The 14,018-nt window shown below is 39.0% G+C and overlaps 1 protein-coding gene across 3 annotated transcripts in view; it reads left to right on the forward strand.

Moving 5' to 3' along the window:
- Positions 1-14,018, forward strand: part of LOC110065006 (uncharacterized) — a 32,861-nt gene that overhangs the window by 8,974 nt on the left and 9,869 nt on the right. For 2 of the 3 annotated variants that reach the window (XM_020772106.2, XM_089291104.1), the window contains 13 exons: positions 352-589; positions 1,743-1,791; positions 2,663-2,784; positions 3,614-3,712; positions 4,368-4,525; positions 5,059-5,143; positions 6,112-6,248; positions 7,864-8,014; positions 8,863-8,906; positions 9,271-9,331; positions 9,843-9,894; positions 10,615-10,739; positions 11,366-13,613. In XM_020772106.2, coding sequence (XP_020627765.2) covers positions 352-589; positions 1,743-1,791; positions 2,663-2,784; positions 3,614-3,712; positions 4,368-4,525; positions 5,059-5,143; positions 6,112-6,248; positions 7,864-8,014; positions 8,863-8,906; positions 9,271-9,331; positions 9,843-9,894; positions 10,615-10,739; positions 11,366-13,613 — 3,569 coding nt within the window. The remainder of the gene's footprint in view (positions 1-351; positions 590-1,742; positions 1,792-2,662; positions 2,785-3,613; positions 3,713-4,367; positions 4,526-5,058; positions 5,144-6,111; positions 6,249-7,863; positions 8,015-8,862; positions 8,907-9,270; positions 9,332-9,842; positions 9,895-10,614; positions 10,740-11,365; positions 13,614-14,018) is intronic. The other variant, XM_089291103.1, reaches the window with a different exon arrangement.

Consider the following 14,018-nt stretch of genomic DNA (forward strand, 5'->3'; position numbering starts at 1 on the left):
ACTATAATATTAATTGTAATAATGATATTATTAATAAGAGTTTTAAGGCCGGATAAAAATTCTCTTTTTGGGCCTAGTGGCCAGTGAGTAACACCTATTCTATTGTGCAGTTGCAGACAATGTTTATACACCACAGAGGCAATTGGAAATTCCAGAAGGGGTGATGAGGGGGTCAAAGACCCAGAAAATTCCAGAGGGTAGGGGTTTGGACGGTGAATTTAAATTCCAGTTGTCCTTCAGTTCAATATAGATTTAAGTGTCGATCTAGCAGCTTCTCACAACTTCTTCCATACCTACCAAGTAGCTTAGTAAGTAGATTATCTCTCACAGTCCTTAATTGTGTTCCTACAGACGTAACAAGGCGGAGTATCTCTTAAAGAAAGGACCCAGAGAGAATGGTTCATTTATGCTTCGAAGGAAAAGAAATAACCATTGGAACCATGTGCTGTCAGTGTATGTGGCAGACAAAGTCATGAACTATGATATTATCTGGGATGACAACACTTCCCCTGGGTTTTTTTACCTGAAGGATGCAAAGAGAGCATTTTCAGACTTATTAGGACTGGTTGAACACTACAAGCAGTCTGCGGTAAAACTATTGTTTAAATAAATAGTAAAAGTTATGTATCAAACATCACCTGCCATGCAAGGGTATGTGAGAGGAAGCTCAGCATTTCTTCACAAAATGTAAGGCCGCCTTCTTGATTGTTTGAAGCAGAGGAAGGTTAGAGGGAGAAAAAAATTCTACCAAGGGGTTGGGTGATAGGCATGCAAGAGGAATAAAGGGGAGGGGAACTGGGCATCTAATCAAGGGGTATTTCTCACTTCAAAGGCCTTTAACAGCCTTTTTCTGGCCTTAGCAGCTCTAAAGTTTACTGAAGTCTATCTTTTTGAGTGAAATTGCAACCAGATTAAGGTTCTCTTTCAGCCAATGAAATTAACTAGCAACCAGCACTCAGAGATGCAAACCTAAAAACATTAAAATCCAGGATGATGTGAAGTTTATATGAAATAATTCATATATGAACTGCGGTTGTAGATGAAAGTGAAGAATGATCATCACAGTTAATCTTCCAATTTAAGCAATTGGAAAGAAGAAGCCTGAAAAAAAAATCAGGGCTTCAACGGGATTCGAACCTGTGACCTCCGCGATACCGGTGTGATGCTCTACCAACTGAGCTATGAAACCACACAGCCGAGGTCAATTAATTGAGTTCATATCTTCCCGTAAGGAGTGAAATGATGTGAAGTTTATATGAAATAATTCATATATGAACTGCAGTTGTAGATGAAAGTGAAGAATGATCATCGCAGTTAATCTTCCAATTTAAGCAATTGGAAAGAAGAAGCCTGAAAAAAAAAAAAACAGAAATCCAGGATATCGGCAATTTTTCCTTCTTGGACCTAAAAGATGTAGAACTACACCAATTCAACCAAAAAAGTGCATCAAATATTTCAAACCCCCCCACTGAAAATGCCAAAATGGCCAAATAAGAGTGAGAAAGGTACTTTAAGTGCTGTCTTTTAAATCTGGGAGATTGGGAGATTTAGTCTGTACGTGTATCTCAGAGACTCCCAGGTTATCATGGAGAGTTGGCATAGATGGGCCTTGAGCAACATTCCTATTATTGCTTTGATATGTTGAAACTGGCCTGTTATCTATCTGCATTTCTGATACCAGGTAGAAATGCAGGCAAATCAAAGGAGGAATTGACAGAGTTATGTGTTGTATTTAATCTTAGGATGGACTACCTGTCTGCTTAAAAGAGATACTCAAACCAAAAACAGAAGGTAATAAAATTCACAGCAATTAGTTAGTTGTAAATATGGGTTATTGACCAAGCATGAGGTCATGTATATGGACCAAGATAAAGTCAAGGTCCATAAACATACAATAAAGAACGACGCCAACCATCTTGACAGAACAACTTGGTCAATAAAGGATTTATTATATGGAGAAACAACACAATTTTGTTGCAGGATACAGCGGGAAATCCTGAGCGGCCGGGCAATTTAGCCCCGTCTTCCCTGCTTTGGTGGCCAATCACAACACAGAATTCAGTTCATCTTGCCAGCTCACAGAGCTAGTCATATAATAAAATGGGTTCTCCTCTAAGTTACTAAGAAAACATACCAACTAAATGACTAGCAAATTCCCCATCAATTGCGTATATTACTGATAAATAAAATGAATTATTAATGAAAGTAACTACTACTCAAATAAGTCAACTCCAAACACTTTGCTCTCACAGTGCCTCTTTCCCCTTAAGTGTAGGGGCAACTTTAATCCTAGGGGTAACCATGCAATGGACTAGCATCCCATCTGGGGGTGTAGAAATGCTCCTAGGTACATTTACCAGTGAACGTTACAGGACCCTATTCAGCCTCCGCCATTTTTTATGCCATCGAAATTATTGATATTGCATGGTGAAGCAAACTCTTATTGCTTTACAGTAAGTTGTGTTCCTGAAAGTATGTCTAATTATCTTTTGTAGTTTCACGGCGATTTCCTTCATTTCTACATGCTCCAAATAAAACATATTACCGGTAAACAAAACAAATGTGTGGCTGACTAGGGCCCTTTAAGTGCCAGCATGATGGGTCACTAGGCTAGAATGGAAACCTTTCATCTTAAATGACAACCCCTGCTTATTTATTCTAGGTTTAGCTGCATTGTTGGATCGACAGGCCTTGGTACCTGCAGTACCCGAAGTCCACCTCATCAATGATGCCAACCAAATTGACAATTTGATACTTGAGCCTGGAAATTCATTATCAGAAAGGGTATTGAAACATCACTGTTACCTGACATTTAGCTTTAACAACAAATTACTTTCACTAAAAGCTCTTAATAGGGACATTTTCAAATTGAGTGTCATAAAACCAAAACCAAATTGAATGTAATCACTCTTGCCAATCACAAAGGACATAGATAATCCAGTGATGAACCAATCAAAACATGACGTAAATACGTGTAGCTGGTGTGACGAGAGGGAAAACATGTGCAAACGAGTCACAATTGGTTTTGGTTTTTAACTTCTGATTGGATGAACAAGTGGCACAAGTTTTTAAGCCGATGGACTTTTCTACCGATGTCACGAAAAATTGACAAATATTTTTCCTATTTTTCGAATAAATAAAAAACCACCTTCATACTTCAATATTTATCATGCCGAATTTAGTAAATCTGCAAAGTTTTATAAGAAATGGTTGCAAACTTATAAAACTATGGAACCCTAAAACTTACGAGGAAATGATTTTATTCCACGGGACAAACATTGCCCCCCTAGCACACATTTCTATGTAAAAATTGGAAAGTTACGGGTCCCAATTTGCTGGATAGCAAGCTTTTCCATGCAGCCTACAAATCGTTTAAATTTTCAAACCTTGGCAAACCTCAGGGGCCTCAATTTCATCGCATTCTTACAATCACTCATTTGTTATATGACAAGGAAAATTAACAATGCGCGGGTGATAATTTGCACTGCAATGCAAGTTAAAAATTAACTATGAAGTGGCTTGCTCCTAACCAATCACAATGCAGTAGTTTTCTCAATCTTATGATTAGACATCATGTGATTACCATTTTAACTGAAGAACATTTAATTCCTAGGGTGAATTTGGTGAAGTCAGGAAGGGATCCTTTTGTGCATCTGCTGAAGAACAGCTCTGCGTCGTCTCTAGGGCATTGGTGAAGCCTATTGGAAGAGAAGTAAGTCTTGTTCAACATTTTTGTATCTTGTTTCGTGGAGTGATCTGTTTTCTTGATGGCAGTGTTGCACTGTTTTGCACTGAGTAATCCGTACAGACCAGGCCAAGTAATTTTGTCACTCAAAATAACCTTTGTACTCTGGTAGCGTTAAATTATATTTTAATTAATAAGTGACCAGAGATTCATGAGATATGAGGAAGCCAAAACATGACCAGTTACTTTCATACACTACAGTGACCGTACATCTCTATCAATTACTTTAACCTGATGAATTACTTTAAAACTCATTAGAAAGCTGTTTTTTTTTTTGGTAATGTACCATTATTAAGCTTCAAATATTTTGATAGGGTTTTCCAACTTCAGCATTCAAAATAATCCTAGTCAAAGTGAAAATATACAAACTATTCCACTAGTGTGAACTTTCCAATATCATTTGGTAGTCAAAATTATGATAAAAACGTTCGCTGGCTAAAAAATGTTCAAAAGGAACATGAGCTTTCGGCTGTCAATCTACAGCCTTCGACGGATAAAAATGGAATGCAAAATGATAAAATATATGCAAGAAAAGGCGAGATAAAAATACTAATAAGGTACAGTGAAAAACATTGTTTTGATTTGTCAGTGTTCTCAATGATTATCTTCTTTTTGGTTGCAGAAAACCAGTCGCTACAAGGAAGCAATGGGAACCTTTTCAGAGCTTCAGAATCCTTACTTGACTCAATTTTATGGCATTACTGAGACAGAAAAAGCCTTGATCTTTGTGTTCGAGTTCGCAGCAGAAGGTCCTCTAGACCAGTACATCAAGAATGAAAGGTAACGTTTTCCTTGACATGTGATGCCTGCTCATAAAGTTTGCTTTAGAACAACACACAGTATCTAACAATTATTCCATGAGCGTGCATTGGATTAATGAGATGATGGATAGCCAACGAGTTGTGCATTGCCTAATTGGCTTTGAACAATCTCACATCCAACAAGCGCGAGTGGAATAATTGTCTTATTAAAAACTCCCCCAAAATATAGAAAACTAAACTAAAATAAAAATGCCCCCAAAAGTCACACGTGCGCTTACCATATTTGCAGAGCATGGTATAATGGCTCATATACCATGATGGCTAAGCCAAAACTCATGAATTGCATTATCCAATGATCCAGTTTTTTAATTAATGTAATTGGCCAATCAGAAGAGTTTTTGACGTGGTCCTTATGATAGCAAACCTTTTGCACTCCATTTGGTCTAGATGTTGTTGTTGTTAATGCTGTGTTGTTATCGGACAAGAATACTTGTTTTCCAAATCTTTGAAGGGGCTGACTATTTTTTTTTTTTACCAATGCTGCTTTTCTAGTACAAAGGAAAATGGGATAACCAAAGGGACGGTCATTTCGTATGCTGCACAGATTGCAGAAGGAATGATGTTCCTACACAGCAAGGTAAGTCAGAAGCCAGTAAAAACTGATAACATCTGTAGTAGGAAAATGTATAATAAGAGCCCCCACAGACTAGACATTTAGTTGTTGACAACTGTTTCTTATCGGTAACTAAATGTTATCGAGAACTAAAAAACGCAGTGTGTGAGATGAGTTGTCGGCACGTTAAATTTTTAGTTAAGAAAAATAAGCCAATAATTACTAGAAGAAATAATAGTCTAAGAATAGTTTAGTTTAGAATTGAGACTTTTTCAAACCAACAAAGTAATTAATTATAGAAATTATTTTAAAAACGTATTATGTCTTATAAGTACTAAACAGCAGATGGTGTTCCATGTTCTCTAACAAAATAATGCACGCTTGAGGTCAAGATAAACTTGTGGACGCATATAGGCTGAACGCGAATACGCTCAGCAGTTTTTCTAGACCTCTAGAGTGTATTACATGTATTCAAGGCTAAAACAACATCTGTGAAAATGATAGTTGTACTGCACCCTGTTGGTTTTACAGATACACCGACGAGAAAATAACACAAATTCTATGAAGCCGTTACGTATCTCAAGGAGTGTCGCATATAAAAGTTCGCTACATAAAGTTAACTCTGAGTTTAAAAGCTTCCTAAAAATTTTATACTGTACTGTAAATATTTCGGATGCTTAAAAACTTCGGACGGTCTTCTTTTCTGACCCTTTTTGTGTCCGAAATTAAAATCGTCCGAAAGTTTTTTTCGAGTAATGTGGCATAAAAGAGCGAAAATATTTACGTCTGAAAATGGGCAGTAATTGCGATGACAACACAACATCCAGAAGATACGTGCTCTATAATTTGCAGCAGTGCATATAAAAAAATTCAAGATGCACCCTAAACAACAGAGCAGGTATACAGAAGCTATATTCTAAACTTAAATAAAAGCTCAGCCATGATAACTTACTTACATTTCTATAATATGTTTATTGTGGTTTGGATTTCAGAACGTTGTTCATGGCCGTCTGAATGCACACAATGTGCTTGTCGCCAATGAAGAGTGTATCAAGATCAGTGACTTTGGTCTGTTGTACCTCGTACAGAATGGGCAGAGCTTCTTCCACTCTACCAGAAGAGGATTTGGGTGGGTAACAAAAGCTGTATGGAGTATAGATTTTTGGGCGCTCTCATTTGACCAAAAATTCCGATTTGCATTTCCGGAAATTTCCTGTGGCGAATGGAACAACATTTTCCTCGCGAGCTGTACTCAAATTATGGAAAATTTCTCACCGGGAATTTCTGCTCCATCTGATTTTCCCCGCGGAATTTCTGGAATTTTCAACGGAATGGTTCACATTTCGGAAATTTTTAAACAGTCATCGGATTTATTGTAAAGTTTGGGCCCGTATGCACAAGGCATATTTTTGTTTATTTTGTGAAAAAATCTGTCATCAGTTCCGTGAAACAAATGCACACAGTGATTTTTTTTTTACTACCAAATTTTGCAAGCCTTACCAAACTTAAAAGGCGCCGGCATCCTGCTTCGGAGCAGGACGAATTTTCGTCAGGCGTGACAACTGACGGAGTTTTCAATTTACCCGGCATGGTCTGAAGGAAAACATCAATTAAGTAAATTTGATCTCACTTTGATCTCTCTTTAATCTTTGACCTCGTCATGTGATTGACACTTTGTGGTCAACAGATATTTTACTGTGTTTGAGTGCGTCCACGATTACCAAATCGAAAATTTGACGGAGGCAACTTTTGTCGAGATTTTTAGCAAAACCAAACAAATTTTGTCAGCATAATGCCTACGGGCCCTTTCCAAGGAATGTTTGGTTGAATGGAAATCACCCCTTATCTGATCTTGAAGTTGATTTTCACTGAAGTTGTCAAAACTTCAGTTATCAGGAACAGTCCTTTTTAGATTTCTGTCACTTAATGATGACCGCATTAGATGAAGACGGAATTCCAAAGTTTGCAACGTGTAAGTCAACTGACAGAGGTATTTTTCAGTTGAGAGCAAAACGGGTTTTCATTATAAGGGGGCACATTTTTAAGTCTCTCTTTTTCTTGAACAGTGGTTGGATCCAAAGGATTTCCTAGTATGTCCAACACGAAAGACTGTGTTTGACCACATTTCCAAAGACCGAGAAGAGAATTGAAAATATGACGCGTAGCGGAGTATTTTTGACGAACTTCGAGGTGTTTGGAAATGTGGTCAAACATTGTCTTGAGTGTTTGATGTATCTTCTCAATCGAAACTAAAACTGAGGAGAAAACAGACAATAAAATCGTAAAAAATCTATGCCAACTAAGATCAGATATCCAAACCACAGTCACAGGAATGACTTCCTTTGTTTAAACTTGATGAATTATTAATAAGTTTGAAAATATTATGTCAAAGTGCATCTTACCGAAAAGCATAGTTAAGTTAGGAAGGCCGGTAAACCTCAGAGAACGAGACAAAGAGGCTAAGAGTTTTGTTGGAAGGTCCTTGACCTTGTACATCTTTTGTTTTATGCTCATTGACTATGCATGAATTACATAATCGCAATGCTTCTATTGGTTAGTTGTACCACACGTAACTACTTTTTGTGTTTTGCCAAGTTTTGTGCAGGGTCAAGCCCCAAAATAGCAAACTAAAAGTAAGTTAACATACAGCAAAGAACTTTGCCAAGTTTCCCAACCATTTCCTTCAATTAACTACGACTTAAGTTAAAATATATATTTTTTTTTATTTAACGTGACTTGAATAGCTACTGCTGGTTCTCGCCCCAGTCCCTGCACGATCAAACGTTCACTATAGAGAGTGACATTTGGACATTCGGAGTAACACTCTGGGAAATTTTTGCTATGAAAAAGCCTTTCCACTGCTCTCTCGCAGAAGAAGTGCTGTCAGAGAACGAGGTAAGTACCTCCTCTGTCTTTTGTTTGAAGGCATTTGTGAGGTTTGAATTTGCTATCATGTAATAGGCGGAGATATCAATGCAGAACGAAATCGGCGTGAATGTAGACAGACGACTGACAGACAGACAGACAGACAGACAGACAGAAAGACAGAAAGACAGACAGACAGACAGACAGACAATATTAAAATGTAAAGCTAAGAATAGTGTGTCAACATTTTGGTAGTGCAGCTAGACATGTATAAACTGTACCGTCAAGTTACAGTCAGCATGGTTTGAAGTCTTGATCTTCACTAAATGTTAAGGTAACGTTGGAGCCTTATATATACAGTTAAGTAGGTACACATTTCTCAGTTTTTGTTCCCCTTTGTGTATTGAACTTTAATACTGGTTTACGGTTTGTAGACTTGTAGTTGGATTAGTAAGCTGCACTTTAAGCTGTTCGTAGAGGTTGCATGTTCTGTTCTCAATAGTGTCTTCACGAGCATTGTTCAACAGTTTTGCCGACATGCAGTAAAATTACAGTGGCTCAGTGGTTGGGTCATCTAGCAACTCTCGTAAGGTCTCACACAAATGGCTCAATACCCTTTGAGAAGACAGTAGAACAAACAACAGAAACAATGCCCCTAGCCCCAAAACAGTAACGGCTGCTGCAATGACGACTAATAGAATTACAAGCTTACGAGAGCTGCCACACTTCTACAGTGCTTATCAATAGTAGTGCGAACCGGGTATGTGTTACTGGTCGGAAACAAAATCGCTTTCAATTGCTGCTTACCCTGAATTACCAGTCTCCAAATCCCACAACAATGATTGTTTGATTAATAGATAGAATCATTTCTTTTACAGATTATTAACCGGTATTTGAAAGGGCAGTATCTCAATCCAGAAAGGTTAGTGAAGCCCTTTTGTGACTGAATCGTCAAACCAGCCTTTGTCGTCTGTATCAGGGAAACATTGATTGAGCTCTACTGCTTGTTACGTAGAACTGGTTTTCCCATGAGGGAATTATAATTTTTGGTCTGTTGCAATATAAAGCCCTAAGGCCCGCCATTTTCTTAATTGTTATACAACGCATTAACCAACCATTTTGACAACGTTGAAACAGGTTCTTACAATTTTTTTAAGACCTTTTTATTTTAATAGAATTGGTTATTAAGCAATAATTGAGGAGAACAGTTTCGTTCATTCATTGGTTTTTGACACCACATTTGTGCTCGCCTCATTATACCTGTGATTTAAACCTTTGTTTTTCAGACCAAACTGTCCACCCAATGTTGGAAAGCTGATAAAACGGTGTTGTGAGCCAGAACCAAAGGTTGGCCTGTTCATATTGTTGCTGTTAGTGTTATTGATGTAATAAATATGATCAACACAGTCATTCGCATTTTGTGTAGTACTGGGTTATATGTCATTCACTCAGTTGACACTGAGAAGCGCCAAGATTTTTTCCGTTTAAATTAAAAAGAATCATTGAAAAGTAAATTCCAAATCTGCTGCTTGAACAGCATAAGTATACAAGGCAGGGGCCGATCTAGGGAAGGGGCCGAGGGGGCCACGGCCCCTGTTTTTTTCATGTATTTTCAAAGCATTTTTGTCAACAACAACACCAGTCCGTCTAACCGTCTTTTGAGTGGTTTTATTCGATCAGGCTTTCTAGACTTGCATTCTGCATTCGACCTCTCTTTCTGAATTTTCTGGATCTGTCCCTGCAAGGTATTTGTAAGTGTGAGTTCATCTTCATCATACTTCTACCTTGGGCACTTAGACGTTGGTTTAAAGTAATTAAGACAATCAGCATAACACAATTGTTTCCTTAACATTTTCAGGACAGAATGTCTTTCCAGGAATTGGTAACAGAGCTACGATCACCTGAATTAGGTGAGTGTGATCAACACCCACTATTCTGTTGTGTGCTGTAAGTGAACGTCGCAGATTTCAATGCTATGATCAAGAGTACTACCACATTGTAAAGCTGTGGTCCTAACTGACTAACTGGATGTTTCGTATTGGCCACTTAACGAGTCCATAGGTGTCCTTGCAACCATTGAATAAAATTTTAATTATTGAAGGCGAATTGTCTCTTTATGGGAAGAGCTACTTTTTGAATTCAGTATGTTTGGGATTATTCCTTCAAAATAACGTTTTTATGCAAATCAAAAGCATGAAATGTAACCATAGAGGGCGATGTTTTAGGTTGTTAGTTTGTGTCACCCTCCTTCAGAATTAGAAGATGTGAGGCAGAGCAATTCACCCCTCTCCAAAAATGGTTTACAGATAAAACGGCGGAAACGGTTGAAAAACAACTCAGATTGGAATTAAATAAAACTTTTTATATACAGAAAAATGATCTGTGCCGTGAAGGTTGCAGACAAATAACTTCTATCATTCAGTTTCAAAATTTTACCAGAGTATCTTAGAATTAACTGCAGCACTTTAGCCGTTTTGACGGTCATATCCAAGAACGTTTTATATTCCACTGGTTCCTCAAATTTGGGATTGGCGATTGGTGTTTAGGATTGGTGTTAGCATTCCCACGAATTGTTCTGCTTTTCTACAGATGGACTAATATTATTGACAAGTTTGATTTTTCTTTGTCAGTTTCTGATGACGAAGCACAGGATCTTCTCCTCCCCCCTGAAATCACACAACTGGAAGATTGGGAGATTCCATTACCAACTCAACAGAGTAACCTGGAATTAGAACCTATTCCCAATGACTCTCAGGTATACCTATATATTTTCTGCTGAACAATATTCATGATCAGTAATCAAATGATTTACTTTGCACCTTATTTAATATGAAAACCCACAACATTGCACACAATTTAGCAACTCTAGCTTGCACGCCAACTCTGTGTGGATTTAACGTGTCTTTTCTCATGTTGATAGTCTTCCATCCGCTGTGGAGACACAACCTGAGCTTCTTCCTGTGTGTTCTTGTGATGACGTTGGTCATCATGATGAGAAGGGATTGAGCAGAATTTTAATATCTTCTGATCAGAATCCTCACTTCTCTTTGCAACGTGCACACCAGCTCTGTGCGGATGTTATTTATCTTTCAATGGCTTTCGGTTCGTTAGCAAAACCTGTCACTTGTGCATTCACTCGGTTATGCAGTAAATATCGTTTAGATTTGCTTTTAAAAACAAATTAGATTTGATTCCATCGGTTTGTTTATTATTGAATATTGGCTTATGTCAAAAGAGTATTTAGTTTTTTATTTATACTACACACAGTCATTTGTGCTAGCCTTACGTTGTATCAGTGCTTGTGATTGGTAGATTAAATGTAAACTTAAAGACGGGTATTGATTTATCGTCCTTCTACTCTTTTTCCTTTCCTACTTGTAGGCCTCTAATGGTGACTACTCTTGCTTACCTGAGAATGTGGTCCATGATGAAGTTTCTGCTAATGAAGATCGCAGCCATAATCTTCCAGGCATTTCACTGGTCACCAGCATTTCCTTGTTTGACAATACTACACCCAAAAAGCAAAGCCTCTCAAAGACATTTTCTCATCCTGGTTTAGTGTATGCATATGACGCTGAAAGTACTCTGCCGTCCAAGGAACCATTCAGTTTCCTTCCTGTAAGGAAACCAAGTATCACGAGAGTCAGCTCTTGTCCTCCCTCGATCCAAGCAGGCAGTGATAATAACAATGAAGGGCCAGAACTTACAGAAAGACAGCAGGAAGAAAGAAATGTCCCATGTCCCCATCCAAGTGCAGAAGTGAACGTGCCTTTACTAAACCAACAGGAATTGCTGGTGTTCGCTACCGGCATAGAAGATCCCGAGACAGTGAGTTCTGAAGAGCCAGTTGAAAGTGATGGTAGTAGCAATGAAGACAGTGGTACAGATGATAGTGGCGCTGAGGCTATGGCAATGAGGTCCCTGGCTAAACACTTGCAAAACACATCCATTCTTCAGACTAGTGTCGATAGTCTCCCACCAGATGTGGAGACACAACCTGACCTGCTTTCTGTGTGTTCTGATGATGACGCTGGTGATCAGCATGGAGAAGGGATTAAGAAAGTATCAGAATCTGGGTCATCTGCATACATCACTCTGGCATCAATAACTTCCACCCAGAGCTCTCCGCCTGTACATCACACAGAAGAGAAACCAGAGAAATCAAGAGCTGGGTCATATGTGACACTTTCCACTTCAACAAATGAAAGCATGCCACGAAATCAAATCAAAGGTTCAAGCATTCTACAGAGGTCGTCAGGAGCTAGCAGTACAGTTGACAACCCTTTTGTCCCTGTTCAATCAATGCAGTCTCCTGTGAGTACTGCAGCAGCTACAGGTTACAGTGCTACAAAGGGCAACGGTCTGAATGCTGAGAATCAAACACCACGCAGCTCAGACCTGTTCCTCTACCAAAACCAACCAAACCCTAAAGAAACATCACAATTCAAAAGCGAGGGATTTGCTAGTGTTTCTTGCAAATCTCCAGATGAACTGTTGGGTTCACTCTCTAAGGACAGCATCCAGAAAGGGTTGGGATCTCTTGCTCTAACAGATCTCTTGTCTGATATTGACGATGATTCCTTTAAAGAAGAACCATCCCCACTGATTACTGATCTACAGGAAGAAAGTGAAGATGATTATGGTGACTTTCAAGCTGAGTTGAGCCTTGGTATGTTTTTTCTTCCAGAAAGCAATGTTGACTTGGAGCTCAACAAGTTGGCAGAGCAGCCATCCTTTTCTCTAGAAGAGGAACGTAACCATTTCAATTCACAGCCTTGCACAGGTATGGAGCTGGACAGTGTAAAGGAATCTACGAGCAACGTCACAAATAACAAACTTCACGAGCTCGATCGAAAAGAGGACAGTACCTTATCAGAAGAGAGCCAGTTAAGCCTGGGTAAATTGGCCCGTCCAATGAGCAATGTCGGCTTAGAGCTCAGCAATTTGTCCGATCAGTCACTCTTTGCCCTAGAAGGGGAACACGCCAATTGCAAAATACAGCCTCGTGCAGATAGAGAGATGGACAGTGCAAGTGTGTCTGGGGACTACATCAGTAATCGAGAGCTTCTTCAACACAATCCAGAAGAGAACAGCACTTTCTCAGAAGAGAGCCAAGTAGTTGACAGCTCGCCAGGTTTCAATCCCTACCAATTTTTGGCCGTCAAAGAATCAACCAATCCTACTGACGTAACCGACCAATTGTTCCATTTCATGCCAGAGCTGACAAATAATGAAGACTGTGGGGAGGAGAGTGACCCAGACAACGAAGATGCTGATGAGACCAGTGACACTGAACTTGGTTCATCATGTGGGTCTGTGGGGCATTCCCCTGGTAAGATTAAAGTCTTAAATTGCGCAACCTTGGTGTTTGATCAAGGGCAAGAGGAACTCGCAATGAAGAAATTTTCCTTGAATAATCTCTCAAAGGAAACACTGAAATCAACCGGGTTTCCTGTTTTCAAAGAGGACCACTTCCTGGGCCAAGAAATTAATTCCCTGTGTTCAAATCAACTGGATGATGCACGCAATGAAGATGGTTGCTCTCTTAATGGCGACCAGGAAGGGGAATGTGGTGTCCAAGGAAACATTTGGGTAGACCCCGGTTGCAGGGAAATAGGTGATGTTAAAGGTAAATCCAGTTCGAGTGATTTGTGAAATCCTTGACAAAAGTCCATAAAATGTCTTCTTAGATGTGGTTGGATGTATCTTACCCCTGAGCCCCATAGGACATGTGTGAGAATTTTCGTACTTGTATCACGTTAATGTACCCATGACCTTTTCTTTAAACTTTCCAAAGGTGTTCAGGGAGGATATGCCCATTTAAACAAAACGCGATTTTAAAATCATTTGCCGCCATTTTGGCTCATCATTCGCCTCAGTGTTCTCACAGTGCTCCGTAACAATGGAGCTGTGACGTAGATGACGGGGCACGTGACTTAATAGGCTGCAGGAAAACGAAATAAAAAATATCGAAGAGAAGACTTTCTAGGACAAGGTCTGAACACTCACTTCTTCCTTTATTTTGTTAATACGA

The sequence above is a fragment of the Orbicella faveolata genome, unplaced genomic scaffold (assembly GCF_042242905.1).
Source record: "Orbicella faveolata isolate gen_17 unplaced genomic scaffold, um_ofav_v1 contig_24, whole genome shotgun sequence".
Taxonomy (NCBI): domain Eukaryota; kingdom Metazoa; phylum Cnidaria; class Anthozoa; order Scleractinia; family Merulinidae; genus Orbicella; species Orbicella faveolata.